The sequence below is a fragment of the Tiliqua scincoides genome, chromosome 2, assembly GCF_035046505.1.
Source record: "Tiliqua scincoides isolate rTilSci1 chromosome 2, rTilSci1.hap2, whole genome shotgun sequence".
Classification (NCBI taxonomy): Eukaryota; Metazoa; Chordata; class Lepidosauria; order Squamata; family Scincidae; genus Tiliqua; species Tiliqua scincoides.
This window is the reverse complement of record NC_089822.1, coordinates 123,630,285-123,648,778: the sequence shown is the minus strand read 5'-3', so window position 1 is coordinate 123,648,778 and position 18,494 is coordinate 123,630,285. Positions and strand designations below refer to the sequence as shown.

At 41.0% G+C, this 18,494-nt stretch overlaps 1 protein-coding gene across 1 annotated transcript in view; it reads right to left on the bottom strand.

The window, feature by feature from the left end:
- EIF4B (eukaryotic translation initiation factor 4B) overlaps window positions 1-18,494 on the bottom strand; it is a 38,830-nt gene that overhangs the window by 16,700 nt on the left and 3,636 nt on the right. The window contains exons 2-4 of the mRNA XM_066613873.1: window positions 7,748-7,879; window positions 3,972-4,180; window positions 115-231 (exon numbers count right to left, since the gene is read on the bottom strand). Of these exons, the coding sequence (XP_066469970.1) occupies window positions 115-231; window positions 3,972-4,180; window positions 7,748-7,879 (458 nt within the window). The remainder of the gene's footprint in view (window positions 1-114; window positions 232-3,971; window positions 4,181-7,747; window positions 7,880-18,494) is intronic.

Sequence of the window (18,494 nt, the reverse complement as noted above, 5' to 3'; positions counted from 1 at the left end):
AAGGTTTTTGGAGTTTGCCTCTTTGACCTTTCCATTTTAGTGACCTGACTTCCTTAGCCTCTGTGACAAGATTGTTCAGAGGCCGACTACATTTCTTGGCAGGTTTCAACTCACCTCTTCGTTGAGGCTCAAAGCACGCAGCAAGGAGTCCAGATCTTCAAACTCCGCATAACCAAATCCTTTCAACCTCTCTGGATTAGTAGGCTCCCGTGGCAAACGAACAGCACTTATCTGCAGAATAGGATGGGAAAAGATTTTCAGTAACTATTTTTCTACAGGAGTAGCACAATCGTGTAACAAATAAGCCATGAGATAACTTTTAGCTATCATACTTCATGTTACACAACTGAAGACAGAATGCATAGAAGGTACTTCTTTAAAAACAAAGCAAAACAGCTGTATAATTTGTAAGCAAGTGATATTTGGCATCATGCCCATGGATCTGGTTAGTGTTAATCATTAGCACAAGTCCCTTGGAAACAGAAAAGCAGCAATGAATTTAGGTGCAGAATTTTCACTCCTTAAGTCAGACTAATACCACATGCAGAAAATTACAGCCTTGGACTTCACATCAATCAATAACAATTACTGCTCTTTAGTCACTTCTATACTTGCATCACTAATATAAATTAGAAAGCCCATTTCCACAGTAAACAAGTCTCAAAACTTGTTTTGATTAAAAGGGGGGAAGTACCTTTTAATCACCCTTATTTGAATAAGACAACCTGATTACCTGTGAACATGAAGGCTAACAGTAATAACAACACAGGCCTACAAAACTGAAGGTCAGAAAAGTTTTTCCCAAACTTTATTATAGTTTGATATGAATTTGGGGTGCCGATTCCAAAAATGGCATCCGTTTTGCCCTATCATGTCTAGTTTTGGAGATATAGTATAGCCTCTTTAGTGAATGGTTCAAGCAGCTTCCTCATGAGGAAGCCAAGGTGTAGGCTTCCTCATGAGGAAGCTTCTTGAACCATTCACAAATGAGGATATACTATATCTCCAAAACTAGACGTGATAGGACAAAATGGATGCCATTTTTGGAATCAGCACCCCAAATGTCCCCAGGAATTGGTGTAACGTTTAAGGAAGCAAAATGTGTGTTGGCCTGTGTAATTAGAGAAAGCAAATCTATTAATTTACCAGCATGTGTTAAGCCTAATGTGTGGAAGTCCTGATCTAGAATGAGTGAAGGGAGTAGCAACTTGCAAAGAATTCAGTGGGTGCTGGTCTGCAGTGGCCTTCCTGCCTCTCCATAGCACTAACTTAGTTATATGCCTGGGCTCTATAAAACCATATAGGTTAAAAGTCTTACAGTGCTGTAGCAGCTAAGTGCCCTGTCTTTCTTGCCTGACCTTGAGGAGCCACGAACAGTAGCTGCAAACAGGAGTGTTGAAGGAGAATTCTAAACTTTACAGACAAGTACGAAGAGCGAGCACTAAGCCATGCATGGGACACTGTTGCTCAACAAATAAGGGCCCAATCCTATCCAACTTTCTAGCACCAATGCAGCCCCAAGGTAATGTAAAAGCGTTCCCTTATCTTGAAGATGCCTCTGTGACTGTGCCCCATGATGCTGCACGGCTGTATCAGTGCTGGAAAGTTGGACAGGATTGTGCTCTAAGCTTTGGGGTGATTATGTAGCATGTTTGCTGAAGGAGCTGTACACATCCATCCATGCTGCCACCGCTCTTGAATCCCCAATAGGCAAACCCAAGGCATTAAAAGATAGGATACGAGAAAAGAACACAAAAGGCTAACAATGGCATTTCAATGATCAGAAACAATCCACTTTGATCAGCAGAGCATGCTGTCACACAGGTAAACACTGAATTCAAAGACCCTGTGACATTCAGCTGTAATTCATGCCCAGACATTCTGGTTTTAGAGCTTCTGATTCTGGCACTTTTCAGGAATAATTTCCTTTATTCTTCTGCACATCTTTCTACCAAGCCAGGTAAATAATCAGCCCAAATACTGCTGCTTCATCCACCTCCACCCCCCAGCAGCACTCACTTTGTCAGTTGCACAGTCTGACCCTCCCCAACCTTCTGTAGGCAAGCTCCCTGGCCCTCAGAAGGTCTTCTAAGGGCATTAAAACGTCGTTTCTGGTTTCCTTCGTGAAACCAGAAGTGATTCTTTTTGGCCCTCCAAGGGCTTTACAAGGCCTTGGGAGGATTGGAAAGGGAGGCAGGGGGTGGTGGCAGCTTGTGGTTGTGGCCCTGGACAGCACTGGGGTCAGGATTGCCACTGACACAGAGTAACATCCACTTCTGAATGAGGGGGACAAGCAGCAAAAGAGGGAGACACTCCTGCCTCTTTATTTTTCTATTCTATTACTATGCAGAGAAAAAAACACTGTAAGTCATCCTGGGCACCTCCCAGTAGGGAGAAAATAGGCAGAAAATAAATTCAAAAATAACTGATAAATCCAAATCTCTCAGTGATACATTTGCAGCTCACATCCTTGGGAAATACGCAGATAGGCTAGATAGGTCCTTGTATGTACTCCTATTAGGTGGCAAGTGACCTATACTGGCTACACAGAGCTTATAGAGAGGAGGCTGAAGCAGCTATTTCTGGTGAAGAGGTGAACAGTGATCCACCTTATCACCAGCTGGCAATTTTCTATTTGCATGGCTGTAGAACACACAAAGTAGTAGAACTTCACATTGCACCCTTCTTAAAAATACATGCTTGATTAATAACTAGTAGCACTCCAGCAGGGAAGCTTTTTCTTCAGTTTGACAACTGCAGGGCAATTAATTCAACACTGATGTCACAACAGAGAAGATCCATGATGGATTTCTTGGAATTTGAGGACCTTCTTCAAACTCCAAAACAGTTTCATCATACCTGCCATGTTTGTCTTGAATTCTGAGCAAGTATGGCATTTCAAAACAAGATCTGTCCATTGGGAAATGCAATTAGCCTTCCAGCTTGCTGAGTGACTAGAGTAATTCTCGTATTGTATGTGACATAAGAGAACTGCTAATGTGCTGTGAGACATGATGGCTCCTGGGTGCCAAAACCACCCACTCAGAGGAGGCTACCAACTGAATCTTTTCTTTATTTGACTGCCCTAGTCTCATCTCCTTTCAATTTGTTGCTGTTGGAAGAGGACCATTTTGCTTTGTACATAAGCGGATCAGCTAACCACTCTCACTGTGTAAGCAACACATTCCTGCCCTAAGAAGACAGAATGCTTTAAACAGCAGCTTGCATGAATATACAAGGGTTGAGCTCCTTTGCTGTTAGGCAGTCCTTAACTCCTAAATATTCCAACAGCAAATTTTTTCAAGTGTTAACAGCAAAGTGTCCGCCAGCTCCAGTTTTAAATAAAATATGCATAAGCTATCTGAAGTCTGGAGAACACTTGACAAAAAACACTGGGCAGAAATGGCTTAAGTGTCATTCCTGTTTCAGTATTTTTACCTAACCCAAGGTACAGTACTATCCTTCAAATTAAGAATTTGTTAGGTTTGTAAATGTAATATTTGAGATTTGATTGTGTCTTCTGGGTTTTGGGCTGCTACAGTTAGAAACAATGTAAAAGCCCAGAGTCATGTTTATCACAATATAATGGACTTTTGGTAGTTACACTCAAGTTTTTAGATGCCTGAAAATGCAACTACAAAAGTTTGGCCTTTACTTCACAGAAGAGGCCTGACAAATCTATAAGAAATTCTGAAACCCCTCACAGAAGAGGCCTGGGAAGTCTATAAGAGACTCTGAAACCTCTCAGAGATGTTGCAACAAAATAATGATCTCCAAAAGAGAGATGAATGGGATTTTTGATATCATGTATTGAATGCTGCTGCTACTCATAACATATGGTTTTTTATACCCTGCAGAAAGGCATAAGTTTAAGATTCTCTGGATTCCATTGAATGCATTTCAACAGGTCCCATCTGGTATGCTTCAAAGGTGTGCCTATTAAACACTTACATGAACTATAAAATACTCACATTAAGTCCTCGAAAGAACTCCTTGATGGAGTCTTCTGTTACATCATAGGGCAAGTTTCCAAGAAAGGCAGTGTAGGGGGGTGACTTTGGGAGACGGCTTCTGTCAATATTGGGCTCCCGAGCTGCCCGAGGTGCAGTGGGCAGGATGGAACGGTCAATTGGAGGGGCTCGATATACATCATCATCGTTGCTATGCCAGGTGGTAGAAACTGGAAGACAAATTTTACAGATTACCAAACTGTGCAAGCACCAGAGATATCAGGTGGTCTACATTTGACTTGCAGTTAGTGCAGCAGGTTTGGGAGATTTAAAGGGATCAAGGAGTCACCATGCAAGAGCACCTCCTTATGAATTGCCCAATGCTGGATTTTTTTTTTTGCATGCAAACTACTGCCAATTAAGCTGCAATGTCAAGTTACAAACAGTTTTCCTGAACAAAGAACATACACGAAGACACAAAATGTTTACCCCAGACTATCCACTGATTGAAAACAGAGGAGAAATTGCTATTGCTATAAATGCAAAAAACATTCAACTATCATGAGGACAATTCCCTACTGAAAATTCTAGAAATCATTACTGAGCAATGCATGCTGCAAGGTCTGAAACTGTGGGCCAGTTTACATGGTGACCATCAAGCAAATACCTTGGAAAAGTAAGGGGTAATATGGCCATAATCACATGTAACTACAACTTGTGCAAAAACACAAGGTGGGGAGGAATACATAGCATGTCTCAAAAAAACAAACAAACCCCTATAAACACACTTTAATGAGATCTAATACAGGCATGCTGCATTGTAGAAAACCTGCAACACTCTAACACAGGGGTGTCCAAACGTTTTGGCAGGAGGGCCACATCATCTCTCTGACACTGTGTTGGGGGCTGGAAATAAAATTTGAATAAATTTACATAAATGAATATATTAGAGATAGAACTTATATGAATGAATGAAGGTCTTGCAATAGCTCAAGGCCTATAAAAGGCCTTTCACAAAGCAAGCCTGGTGTTTCATTCGTTGCTGCTGCTGTATCACAGATATCAAACAGCAAGCAGCCCTCATTCCACAGTCTACAGTCACCCTCATGCTGAAAACAGTTGCGTTGGTCCAGCATGGGCTCCAGCAACTCTCTGGAGGGCCAGAGGCTCATTGGAGACTGGGAGCTCCCTGTGGGCCAGATTGGGAATCCCTGAGGGCCGCAAGTGGTCCCCGGGCTGGGGTTTGGGCGCCCCTGCTCTAACATCTAAGAGAAACAACTGAAGAAATGTGTGGAACCATCACAGCACACAAGTTCGTGGATATCTGCAGATCCCTTAAGTCAACAATGTCAGAGGACTATAGTCACCCACAGGGAACACTTCAAGCACTTAATGTAATAATTCATTAACCAAATTAACTGGGTCAAGCAATTGCTTCTGTGTATGCCATATGCAGTATGTGTGTGAATAATAGCATTATAAATTTGATAGTACGTATAAAGTTTGTGTACATTTTCTTGAGCTGCCCTGTATATTCTGCAGGAGCACCTTTTCAATGTTCTGCAATTGGACAGGGCAAACAATGCCTACACTGAAATGTTACTTAAAACAAAGGATTTTTGTGTGAGGGAAGCAAAGTAGCAGCCCTGCATACTGCATGAGAGCAGAGTAGGGAAAAAAACTATCAATGTACTTTGATTAAGATTTCAGTTAAGCACAACTTTTAAAAATAACTATGTTTAAGACAAAATTTACATTTTTATTAAGCTCAGTTAAATCTAAATTTATAATCTCTTAAAATGGATGTTTTGATGTATACATAATGAATATGTAACATTGTATACTCTGAATTTAGCCTGCTCTCCAATGAAACAAGATAAAATTCATGGGGAAAAGATATCAGACTTGATTTCTGTCATGATAAAGCATAACAAATGTGACATAAATACAATACATGATCTGCTGTGACTGTGGCAGGTTACCTGTTTTATAAGTAATCCTGGGATGTGCTCAGAGAGCCAAACAGATACGCATTAATTTTATCATTTTCCCACAATTGCTTAGTGCAAGATGCACCTTGACAACACCACCTCCCTTAGGCAGGCAATCCTGAGGATTGCCTCCTTGCCTCTCCTCTTGCCCTGCCCCATAAAGGGACAGGGGAAGCATTACACGAACTGGTGGGTCATGACCCACCAGTTTGTGAACCACTGTCTTATTTGGTTGCAAAGCGATATGGCTGTTGAAACAATTAGTATGCATTGTTAAGAAAATGCACAAATTACCAAGAGGAAAGCTTTGTTTAAAGTCAATGATTTAAAACTGTTTGGATTTAAAAATCAATCTTCTGTATACAAAGGGCACCTTCAAGAGCGAGGAAGCCACGAATCTTGCCTCTTAGTAAAACACAATTAGAGCCGAAACAAGCTTTCAGTTTTGAGTGGTTTTCTTTTTTTTATAAGGGAAAAATAAGCATGGATGTTTGACATAAATGTACACGAAGACACCCAAAGCAAGAAGGTTCTTAAAGAAATTTAGAATGTGGTTCCTAAGGATCCACAACTGCACTCATCAGCTCACTAAACAGTGCATCTTTTAACATAGCAAGAGACCCAGCCAATAACTTCAGATGTGTTTGAAAGAAGCAAAATCTCCAACTTCTAGAGCAGAGGTTCCCAATATTTTATTACTTGTGTATACCTTGGCAGCCTATTTCCATAAATTGTACCCCTCATAATTAATGCTGCTATTTCAAATTTATGTGTTTTCAACTACTGATCCATATCTGATAATACACAAATGACCAGAAACTAGCAGTTGCTGGGGCTTTCACAGTCAGCTAGCTGCCTTCTTTCCTGCCTTGTCAGCCCCACAAGGCATTCTAATGCAGACCTGCCTTTTTCTGCCATTATTCAATTTTTTCAAGTGCCCCTAAAGGTCTCTGCAATTACCCCTGGAGATACATGTACCCCAGATTGGGAACCAGTGTTTTAGAGTGCCTCCAAAGCCAGCATGAGGTCAGGGACAGCCGTTGTGATGCTCCTACTTTAGAGAATGGCTGGAGCTCCCCTCCGTTGGCCGCTCATCTTCAGCAGCTAAAGCCTTGGCCACTCAGTATTTGAAATAGGGAAAGCAGCAGAGCAGGGACCAGAACAAGCAAGACAGGAGGAGTCTTGCCCCACTTCTCAAAAAGGGACACCCTTTTTTTTTTTTAAGAAGTGGTTAATACTCTTTCCAGCTTGCTTGTTCTTGTCCCTGCTCTGCTGCTCTCCTGTTTCAGAGTGGTAGAGCTAGGATGGAGAAAAGGAAGTAGAAAGGCAGATAAAGTTGGCTGCTGCTGCTGCAATGGTAGTGAGGATGGTCATTCCAGTTGCTCCCAAGTCTGTGCTTTTTCAAAAGGCTGTGCACAAGCACAGGGTGGAAAAAGAAAAGTTCTCCCTGTTTATTTTCTTGACCTGTATGCGTATGTGCCATTCAGGACCTGACGGTACCAACCAGACTCCTCTGGCAGACTGGCCCTGGCTTTTTGCAAGCATGTGTTTTGGCTAGTACAGAGGCCAGTCAGGATCTGTGAATCCACTGAAGACTCCCATAATTTTGTCAGTGCCTGGTATTTCTATGATTGATTATAAAAAAAACTTCTTACTCAGGATCTGGAATTATCAGAAAAGAATTAAGCACCACTAGTTTCTTCTAATCTTGAAGATTCAAATTTTAATTGAGCTTTGCCTGCTAGCACAAGAAGCGTTTAGCAGAAGTAAAGCACTAAGATGTGGGAAGTTTGTTTTCCATCTTACCATCTCCTTCCAGGTCATCTGTCTCATCTGCCCAGCTAACCGGTTTTGGAACAAAGGTGGGACCACCACCGCCATCCTCTGCCAGAAAGTCCGTCAGAGTCAGGGTCTTCCCCTTCTTGTTCTTCTTCTTAGCTGCAGGAAACAAAAAGAGAGACTTAGTTACCAGTCCCTTAAATGTGTACTGAAGAGGCTGAGTTGCTATTGCTCCTCATATATTGAACAGACTGCTACAGTGCTGCCTAGTTTTAACACCTCCTACTAGAAAGGAAGCTATTCAACTATGAGGGCATTTTCAATAATATCTTGAAACAGATCCAACTCATGTCAAAAGCTACTAACCACTTCCACAAAGTCAGGGAGGAATTATGTTAAAACTCAATTTTCTTCATTGCAACATTTGATTATAGCAGCATAATATATTCTCTTTCCCTGCCTCTCAAAATAATCAAGGTTTGAAAGTTTTTGGCAACTTCAGTCTCTTGAATGTTGACATAGCATTTCCTTGCTGACATACCATTTTGACTAAATTATCCCATTCATACAGTAAAACTACTCCTCTTGTTAGCTAAACATGTAGCAATTAATACCTGAGAGAAAACAAAGAAGGGCCTTAGCAATAATGAGAGCCTCAATATTCTAGTTCTCCAACGTCAGTGGTGAAAATACACCGTTTAGAAAGCAGTTTTTTCAAGTACTTTCACTGCTGTACAGAATAAAAAGACATCTCAAGCTCTTAGTGAGGGCTGTCATGTTCAATTTTTATGTGAAATAGTCTATCATTTTTACTGGATATGCACCTGCACTGCAAGATGTCACTTTTTTTTTTTTACAACATCATGGAGAATAATCAAACGTGGTCATGGTGGTGGGTCAAAAAATAATGTGAAAACTCAACTCCACCTCTGAATCTTAGAAAGAAATCTACAGAAAGGCCAACACCATCTGACAAAGGTAGAAAACAGGTCTACATGCTAGAGATAACCTTTAATCTAAGCAGTGCACTAATTCTCCATTCTTGGAAGAGTGCCCTTTATCTGTTTGTTGAGCAAACAGACTGGGAGTGTATTTGCAAAGAGCCCTCAGAGTTCAGTCACCAAAGCGGAAAGACTGCTTTTCTAAGTGCTGGGGGAAGGGAGAAAGACTATCTGGAAGAGTTTGCATCTTTCTTTATTAAGAATATTTATACGGCTTATTTTCCATTCAAAGAACACCTACAGAATGTTCCATTTACAGAGAACATTTTGAATGCTGCTACAAGGTACATGCCAAAATTGTAGATTGCATCACATTCAGGTCAACAGCAACTGATTTCATAGACCCTCGAGAGCTGCTAGCAATGTACAAAAAAAACCATGACTAAGCATGGAAAGAGTCTCTAGAAGAAAGAGCATGTCTTGATAGCTGTGTACTATTGAGACCACAGAAACGTCTCTAGAGGACATTTTTCCAATGCAAGAGAGACACAGCGGTTCCTTGTTTTTGTTAGCATGACTGTAAAAAAAGCAATGTACATTCTGTTCTTCAAATCACAAACTCTCCTTTATGACAGGTGGCTAAAATGGGTTGCAGTGGAATCACACTATTTTGCCAAGAGACCAAAGATATGTTTGAAGGGGAAGACAAAGGAGCTAAATTGGGGGAAATTAGTAAGGACACTATGAGTGGGAGTCTAAATTTTGGTTGGCCTTGTCAGTTGCCCAAGTTCTATGCTCACCACAAATCCAACCTTCCACCATAGGGGAGGATTTTGACTATATATCACATTGAGGCACCTCCTCCAATTCTGAACAAATGGGGGGTTCTCCCCATCATCATGCTCTCTTAAATCAATGCAAGGTCATGAAGAGCTCCTACTCTAAAAAAAAATCTACTCACTATTGTATGTTGAAAACACAAAGGGCAAAGCATTATTGTCACAAACAATAGGTTAGTCCTTTCAGTGACTGCACTTGTCAGTCACTGAAGCATTAAGACACTGAACAAACCATGTATATTCTTACGTGTGCAATTATTCAAGAGAATCAGTGTCTTTACCTAGCTCACTTCACAGGAAATCAAAGATTCTGAACTGACCCCTGACTTTCAAGGAACTGACATGACAAACTGGGCTACAAATATGATATTTTCCCATCTTCTGGAACAGGGGTTCCTAAACTTTTTAGCACCAGGACTCACTTTTAAAATGATACTCCATTGGGACTCATCTAGCTTTACAAGTCAAAAAAAAAAAGTTTTACTTTACCAGCCACTTAAGCCTGTTTTTATCCTTTTTACTATTTTTTGGGGACGACGACCAACATTTGGGGAGAGTTCTACATTCATTGGATCAGGACCATTCTGGTGGTCTTGCCTTCCCTTTCGCCTGGCCTTTGATAAAAGCCAAGGCACGCTTGTCTACTCACGAACAAACATGCATGTGCTGCTCCATTTCAGTTTCATTACGGCTCAATAATTTTCCTTGTCAGCTATCTGCCTGTCAGTTTCAAATTTACTAGCAATCAGGTCTGGACCCACAGGTCCATCCCAACCCACAGTTTGGGAAACAGTCTTAGAACATTAAAGGTAAATGTTTGTTCTGCAGCTGAGAGACTAGATAAAGGATGCTTGCTGTACTAATTTTCATTTCTGCAAGACTGTTCAGTGTATAGAAGTTCTCTTGGCACTTGCCCTCATAATCCACAAGAATGTAGGCGTGAGTAGCCCGATGTCACCAAGGATATTTTAGAGACCACACCATGCAGAGGCTGCTTACCAAGCATACATGCAAGAGAGCTACAGATATCAAGAATTTTTAAACACCCCATGTGAAAAGGCCCCAAGATTCACAGATGAGTGAAGGATTTGAATGCAAATTTCCTACATTCAAACCCAACATTCTCTTTAGCGTACTGGTCCTGAACAAACCATAACAGCATCTCTCCAGTGACAATTACACCACCTCTCATTCCTGTTTTTTGAATCTGTCTTTATATTGTACAACTCCACTGCAAAGATCCATACCAACAGTACTAACAAAGAAAAATGAAAGCTGACACCACGGAGACAAAAACATTTGACGATGCACTTCATTTATATTTCCAAATAGCCTATAGCTGAGTGATGGGAAGACTGAAAGTAGTATAAAAACAAGAACAGCCACACACATGTTCTTGGCTATTCATGTATTCAATCTGACTTTGAGGGAGTTGTAGCATAGCTCGTTCCTCTGTTCAGTCATTTTCCTAGTCTTTCCTTTTCATGACTTATCCTCCTCTCCATTTTCACGGACAAGCATGCTAAGCATATCTGATGACTCCCACTTGCTACTCACTTCTTGGCAGCTCAGGACTCTCCTCAAACTTCCTGGAGCAACACAAGCAGCAGGTTGCAACATGCGACACAGTCATGATCCCTCTTCAGGAAATGTTCATCTCGCAAGGCAATCAACAGCACTGTAACAATCAATATTCACTGGTCCTGATGGTAGCATTACAAGAGTACACCAAGTGTTCATGACAGCCATTGCTAGGGCAGCTCCCAGAAGTTGAACATTCCCCTTGCAATTACAACGACTGCGGGTGAAGTGCCATTAAAGTCTGAACATTCCACAACTGAAAGACAGCACCTTCAGTACTGTTTCAGGATGTCTGCAAATTCAGCCAGAGCTTTATCTTCTTCCCTACAATACTAGGCAACCACAGAACCCTAACCCTAACCCATGTGTGCCTACATGTGGCATAAATCTAGACTGTGAAATGGACTAATAATTCTATGCAATCCCAGCTGTTTGAAGAGCAGCTACTCAAATTCCATTTACTTACTTTCTTCTGCAACCTGCATAGTAATTGGCCAATCCCTGACCAAAGATAAACGGCATGGTTTTAAAATATTTCCTCCCTCCCCTCTCTTATTAAGAGTGTAAATCCTACAGTAAAGTTATAGGGTCATCTTTATGTGCCTCCACATTGTGATTGTTTCAATTATGTCATCACATTATGACTTCATGGCAATGCAGTCAGAAGATAGAAAAGGGCCCTCAAAAACAGGCACCTTTGCCCATTTACAAAGTGGCCATCAGAAGTTACTTTCATTTCATCGTCCTTATACTTTCTAAACAGAGGGGCATTTCTAAGGCTCCCCGAGCACATGCCTTGTTTCTAACCACCAGATGAGCCTGCGATCCTGACAATGTCCACAGACTAGTGAGTGAAATCTGTTTTATATAAAATATCCCATTACCAATGGAAGAAGCTATGACAGAAAATTGCTATGCAGGTACAGTGTCATTTTCAGTCCCTGGCATAAAGGATCACAAACAGCAAGATTGGAAGAGGTCTCTGCAAGTCAGGGTAAGTACTGGACTAAAAGCATCAGTAGTCCAGTGCTTCTCAAACTGTGGGTCAGGACGCACTACGTGGGTCGTGAGCCTATTTCAGGCGGGTCTCCATTCATTTCAATATTTTATTTTTAATTAATTAGACTTGATGCTACCATGGAATGCAACTGCATTTGCGGAAATGTTACAGACCTGTACTTTGAACAGGCTACTCTGTATATTCTTTTAACAATGACAGTAAATAGGACTTACTCCTGGATAAGTGTGGGTAGGATTGCAGCCTAGGATGTTAAAATTTCCCTGCTTGATTATGTCACTTCTGGTTGGTCCTGACAGATTATCATTCTAAAAAGTGGGTCCCGGTGCTAAAAGTGTGAGAACCACTGCACTACTCAAAACAAATCTTTACACCTGTACCATTATTAATTGCCTAACTGAATACCCAACACTACATTCCATTTGATTTATTTAAGGAAGGAAGGAAACTGAAAAAAATATTTGCTTGCTTAAGGCCACCTAAGCAGTTTCATGGCAGAGGCAAGATCTGAACATGGGACTTCCAATGGCACAGTCTAGAATACATCTATGTTCTTACAAAGGCATAACTTTTGAATTACTTTCAAAAGGTTCAATATGGTTATCTGCACAGCAATGACGGGATAAAAACACCCACATGTGGCTACAGTCCTGTGGTCCCACTGTGTGCAGATGGGTGTGTACTCAAAGGTATACTAGGAAGGAACACTAAAGTTACAGACAAGGTCCCAACTTCATACTGCTAAAGTAAAGATTATCATTCTCCAGGATGCATTTTTTTCCAAAGACATTTTTAAAAATTTTAGCCTCAAACTCTAGGTATCAATCTCTCATAAGTTGTCCACCTCAATAAAGCCCTGTCACATGTGTTATGAATACATCAGCTTAATCAGAAAACGAAGCCTGTACATTCTCTAGTTCTTGTATGTATGAACAACCTTACAGGTCCTAGGACCTCTTTTACTCAAATGATGAGATCTGATAATATTTCAGTGAAAGAATAGAAAGAGCTCTGGCAGTGCCTTTTCATCAACATACTATATATAAAGCCTAATTTATCTTAGTATAAATATAGTAATATATTCTTTATCTTAATATATAAATGTTGATGACACCCAGTGTATCAGTTAATATAAAGTATCAGTAATTGCTGACAGTACTGGTACTGTACTTTTATTTTCAGAACTTGCAATGCTCAAGTCCCATAGTGACTTCTATTATATTAGCACAAGAATTTAATCCAACAAATTCTGAAATTGACAATTTACAGTACACAAAAAAAACATTAAGTAAGGTTTAAGAAAGATTCAAGCTCATTCTTATAAACAAAAAGCCTCACCCCCATCACCCCACCCCCGGAAGGAAGACCTTGACTAAGCTACAGAAGCCTGCAAGGAAGCCAGCCAGGCACACCTCCCTGGGTAAAGTTTCAATGCGAGAAAGGAGAGAGTTGATATAGCATAGTACAGCAGTTCTCAAGCTGTGGGTCATGGGGTCTGAACTACCAGGAAGCTGCAAGGCATTCTGGGGTGCTACCCAGAGGCCGTGGTTGACAAAATGGGTCGTAGCAGCAAAATGTTTAAGAACTGCTAGGAGGCTGATCAGCCAATCAGGATTTTCCTAGCTTGAATCTTACCTCTGACATAAACTCACTAGGTATCCTTCCATAAATCACTCTCAGCTTCAAAAGGAGGATGATACTACTACAGGTCTAAAATGCCCTTTAAATACAAACGAAGTGTGCAAAAATTGGATTTCCTACCTTTGTGCAGCAAAACCACACTGTTTCCAAACTTCTCAGGCTAAAAATAGCTCTAAAGACGTACTTCCAGGTTTCCCAAGGTTGTACAGTATATAGAGCTACAACTCAGTCAGCCTCTAGAGGGGGCTGAATGTAATGCAAAGTAATGGAATGAAATTGTTCCATTACTTTGCATTTACACTCAGCACCTTCTTGAGGTTGCATGCAGTATAGCTATATCATATGACACCGGGATACTCAGAAGTGGGCCTTTAGAGAGCTATTTTTTTTTAGCCCTGAGGGGCTTGGAAATTGTGTAGTTTTGTTGCACAAAGGCAAAAAACCTGATTTGCATGCACTTCTATTTAAAGGGCATTTAAACTGGGACCCGGGTATCCGGGGTGGGGGTGGGGTGGGGGTGGTGGTGGTTCTGGAACAGAACTCCTGCAGATACTGGGGTCTGACTACTTACTTTACAGGTTTGTTGTTAAGGACATCAAGAAAATACATGTGAAGTGCTCTGCACGCTCAGATAGTATCCATATTTTTGCAAAGATATAGAAAAAAGGAGCTATGATAAGTAAAGCTGCCTCTGAACAAAGAGCATTTGAAGGAAGAGATAGCTTTACTGGATGGAAGATGTGAATCACCTGTACAGCACCATTAGTTTCAGAAATTTGTCTTGTACATGACAGATTTAATTAAGATACTCCCTTACCCCTTTTGAGTGGCACACTGGTTCTGGTCAATACAATACCTGTTATAACCCAAATAATACATGCTCTCTCTGAGTTCAGGAGACAACTTTGCTTTACTACTTGTAGGCCTGATGCTCAAGTTGCCATCTATTCAGTATTTTACTTGTTTGACCAGCAATAAAACTGTCAGGTACCTTGCGCTTACTTGGATCTGAAAAGTCTGTAATCTCATGTTCTGTCAGGTCCCAAGCAGAATCCCCCAGATTCTGTCCTGGCTTTACCCACCCCGGCTCATCAGATTCTGCATGACTTCCCTTTCCAGAGAACTGATACTTTTGAAATAAGTTGACAATATTCACTGATGCTTCGAGATTCAGACACTGAACGTGATGGAAATATAGGGGGATGATTGCACATGCAATGCTTTGTTTTATAACCACCAGGGATGTTGAAGAGTTTCCTTAAAATGCTGCAGTCTACAAGCACTACAAACCTAAAATAGTAGGGTAAGCCCTTCTAGGTGGAATGAGTTCAGATGGCCAAGGACATTTACAAGTGGTAGTGAAATGTCAGTTCAGAAATTGAAAAAAAAACCTTGATCAGCAATAGCAACCTACTGACTGAAATGACAGCCTCAGGAAAATAAACCTTGCTGCATTTCTAATGTAAGTGGTGTCCTTTAAAAAAAAAAGAAGCCAAAGACATATTTCACATACAGTTGTTTCCATCACTGGCACTCCCAAGAATGATGATCTGGTATTGCTTTCTCAGTGACAGTAAATGCAGTACTAACTAGCAGGCACAGAACTCAAAACCTGCAGGCTCAATCTGCATCAAATGGCTGACAAGTCGCGGGCAGCGCAAACAGTCCTACTGCAAAGACAGGAACAGTACTGCTTATGCATCAATCCTGTCAAAGCTAGAGAAGAACAATATCAACTAATCCATGTGGATGCAAGGCAGTGGTTCTTGCTGATACAGGATATCCTAAGCCAATACTAGTTCTTCCTCCTCATATCATAGACCCAGGTTTTTCAGAACAGGACTCTGTTATACCTATGAACAGCAGAGCCTGGAAATGCTGTTTTCCTTACCTCTCCTGCTATAAAGAACTGGGTCAGAAATTAGACCTGAAAGCTACTGTCAACAATAGATACCATTGCTGTAACTTAGCTGAGGCAACATTGTGGGCTACGTAGCAACTGCTCCTGAAATGCAACCCATGTCCTATCATAATACTGCTTTGCTGAACCATTTATCAAGCTTATCGCCTGAGGCACAAAATGCACACTTACTGGGAGCAAGACAACAAGGATTTTACTGAATGAGGTTACCTCACTGGATTTAGGCACAGGAAACACCAGCCCTGCTCAGCAAAAAAAAAGCTTATCAGAAGGCTTTGGGCAAATCATCTCTCAATCTAATGCAATGCACAGGCTTGCTCTGGGGCTAACACAAGGATTTGACAACCCCAAAGAAAACTAAATTTAAAAAAAGCTGCAGTGAATTCAATTATGACAAAATAGAGCATCTATCTTGTCCTCAAGGAAAAGTTCACGAGGCCTTTTTAAATGTAGAATGCATGTGAGTGTTTGCTAAACCACTGGACTGAAAGACTTGGTCCATTTCATATAATACACTGCAATGATGCTATAAAAATAAAAACAACCACAAGTTTAAGCTCAGCTGTCTTTTCTCTAAAGTAGCACAGAGAGCACAGCCCACTGTGTGTGTGTCAGGGAACTCTTTGCAATTGCAGTAGAAGGCTCTGGTGTGGAAGAAAGAATTCCACATTCTGACAAGAAGTAACCCGCCCCCCCAATTTATTTTTTTTAAATCAAGCAACTAGCCTGGTTAGTTCTTAAATTCTGGGATGACTCAATCCCTTTTCAGTAACACACATACTAATACACCATCAATTTTAAAAGAAACTAAGCCTTAGAAGTAAAAATAACTCACATTTTCAGGATTGGGCTCCTGTGATACACTTGCCAAGGTTTGTTGTACTATTAGGAGTCAACCAAACAACAGAATCTGCCCACCCTATTATGACAAAAATACTTTACAAGTATTTCTGTCAGCTAATATTTCAACAAAGTACATGGCAGAATTAAGTATAATTATGTTTGGTTTACAGTAATATTAAAGATGTCCAGCTAAGATATCACCATTCCCACTTTGTACCCTAGCATTTCTAGTCTAACTGCTGTTTGGTGCAGCCTGGTGCATTTCAAAGACATATAGAAGTCACCATTTAGATTAACCTACAGGAAAAAAAGTCATGCTTGGCAGACTAGCCCATGATAACCAAGTAAATTCAGATACAAGGAACACCTCGTCTTATTTTAAATGGAATATGCTGCAATGGCTCCTCCCAACCTCTTACAGGTTCCTATTCAGTTTTATGCACCATGTTACAGATTTAGAATGTGTCAGTTCTTGCAGTGCCTGCAAGAAGGAAGGTCAAAAGGAAAACAAAAATACTAAATTCCTTTTCTCCTCAGACAAAACAATCCTCAAGCCTCAATTTCCAGAAGTGAAGAAAATACCAAGTGATCAAGGAGCAGTACAGTTGGAGGAAGGAAACCAGACAGAAAGAGTATGGTATGCCCCCTCCCAAGGAAGTCAAGCAATTGGACTGCAAGTGCTGCAGTGTGTGTGTATGGAGTGGGTCATCACACTGCAAGGAAAAGGGTGAACAGAAACCCACTGACTAGCTAACACCTCATACTCTCCCAGGGTTCATTACTGGTCTCTGCAAACATAGTAAACTAGGACAGAAGGGGTACGGTCAAGTGGCACACTGGGATAGGGGAATGGCTAGCTGGTACACTCCAGTTAACCTCTGCCGGAATACACTGTAGAATTTTAATAATGCCAGAACAGGACTTGTTAACTCTTCCAAAACAGAAGTGAAGGGAAGAGTGCTAATTTTGGGAAGGGAGGGGTTGCACTGGTCAAGCACAAGCCAGTGTAGTGGGTGGCAGAGCAGTGGGGAGGGGGGGTGCGGTCACTTGAGAAAAAGGAAAAGACTGAATTTAAGTGTTATGATATGGTGAAATTAGTTGGCAGCAGTATCTTAGTTCGAAGGGGCAATCTTTGTATAAGGAACTCAGCCATACATAGTGGAGACACTATGGAGCAGTGGTTTGCAGTGCTTCTGCATAAGCCAACCACTTTCTATATTTGTCAATCTGACCAAGGGACCCTTACACAATGCAGTCTGGGACACACCCCAGGACACAGATGCATGATTTCTTAATTGGTAGGACCATCCAATCCAAACAGCAATTCAAGGACAAAACATTATGCTGCTCTCTTGAACAGTGGGCCTTTATAAAAGACCTTGTCATTGGCTAGCAGTAAAGGCTTCAAATGTATGGAGTATATGTGCTCAGCTGGCATGCTATTGATTGGGGAGGGTGAGTGTATACAGTGGAGAATGATTTTCCTCAAAGAGTCCTTCAAGTAAGATTGGTACTGCTACTTTCCCTCTTCAGAACATTCACAAGATAGTTATTCAACATTTATATTACAACTATATTTGAGAAAGAAAAACAATCTGGGTTTTTATGGGAAGGGGTGTAGCTCAAATGCAAAACACATGCTTGAACACAGAAGGCTGCAGGTTGAATCCCTGGCACCTTTCAACAAGGCTGGGAATTATTCCTGTCTGAAATCCTGGACAACCAGGGTCACTTAGTGAGGAAAATACTGAGCTAGATGGATTAATGGTCTGACTCCAAATAAAATAGCTTCAAATGCTCATTATATGAATTTTGTTGCTTCTCTTTCTTACAAGCGGAAATGTGCACAAAATGTTTAACATGACCATGATTAAAGGCCCAATCTGATCCAACTTTCCAGCACCGATGCAGCTGTGCCAACAGAAGAGCACTGCATCCTGCAGTGGAGAAGCAGTCATGGAGACCTCCTCAAGATAAGGGAATGTTTGTT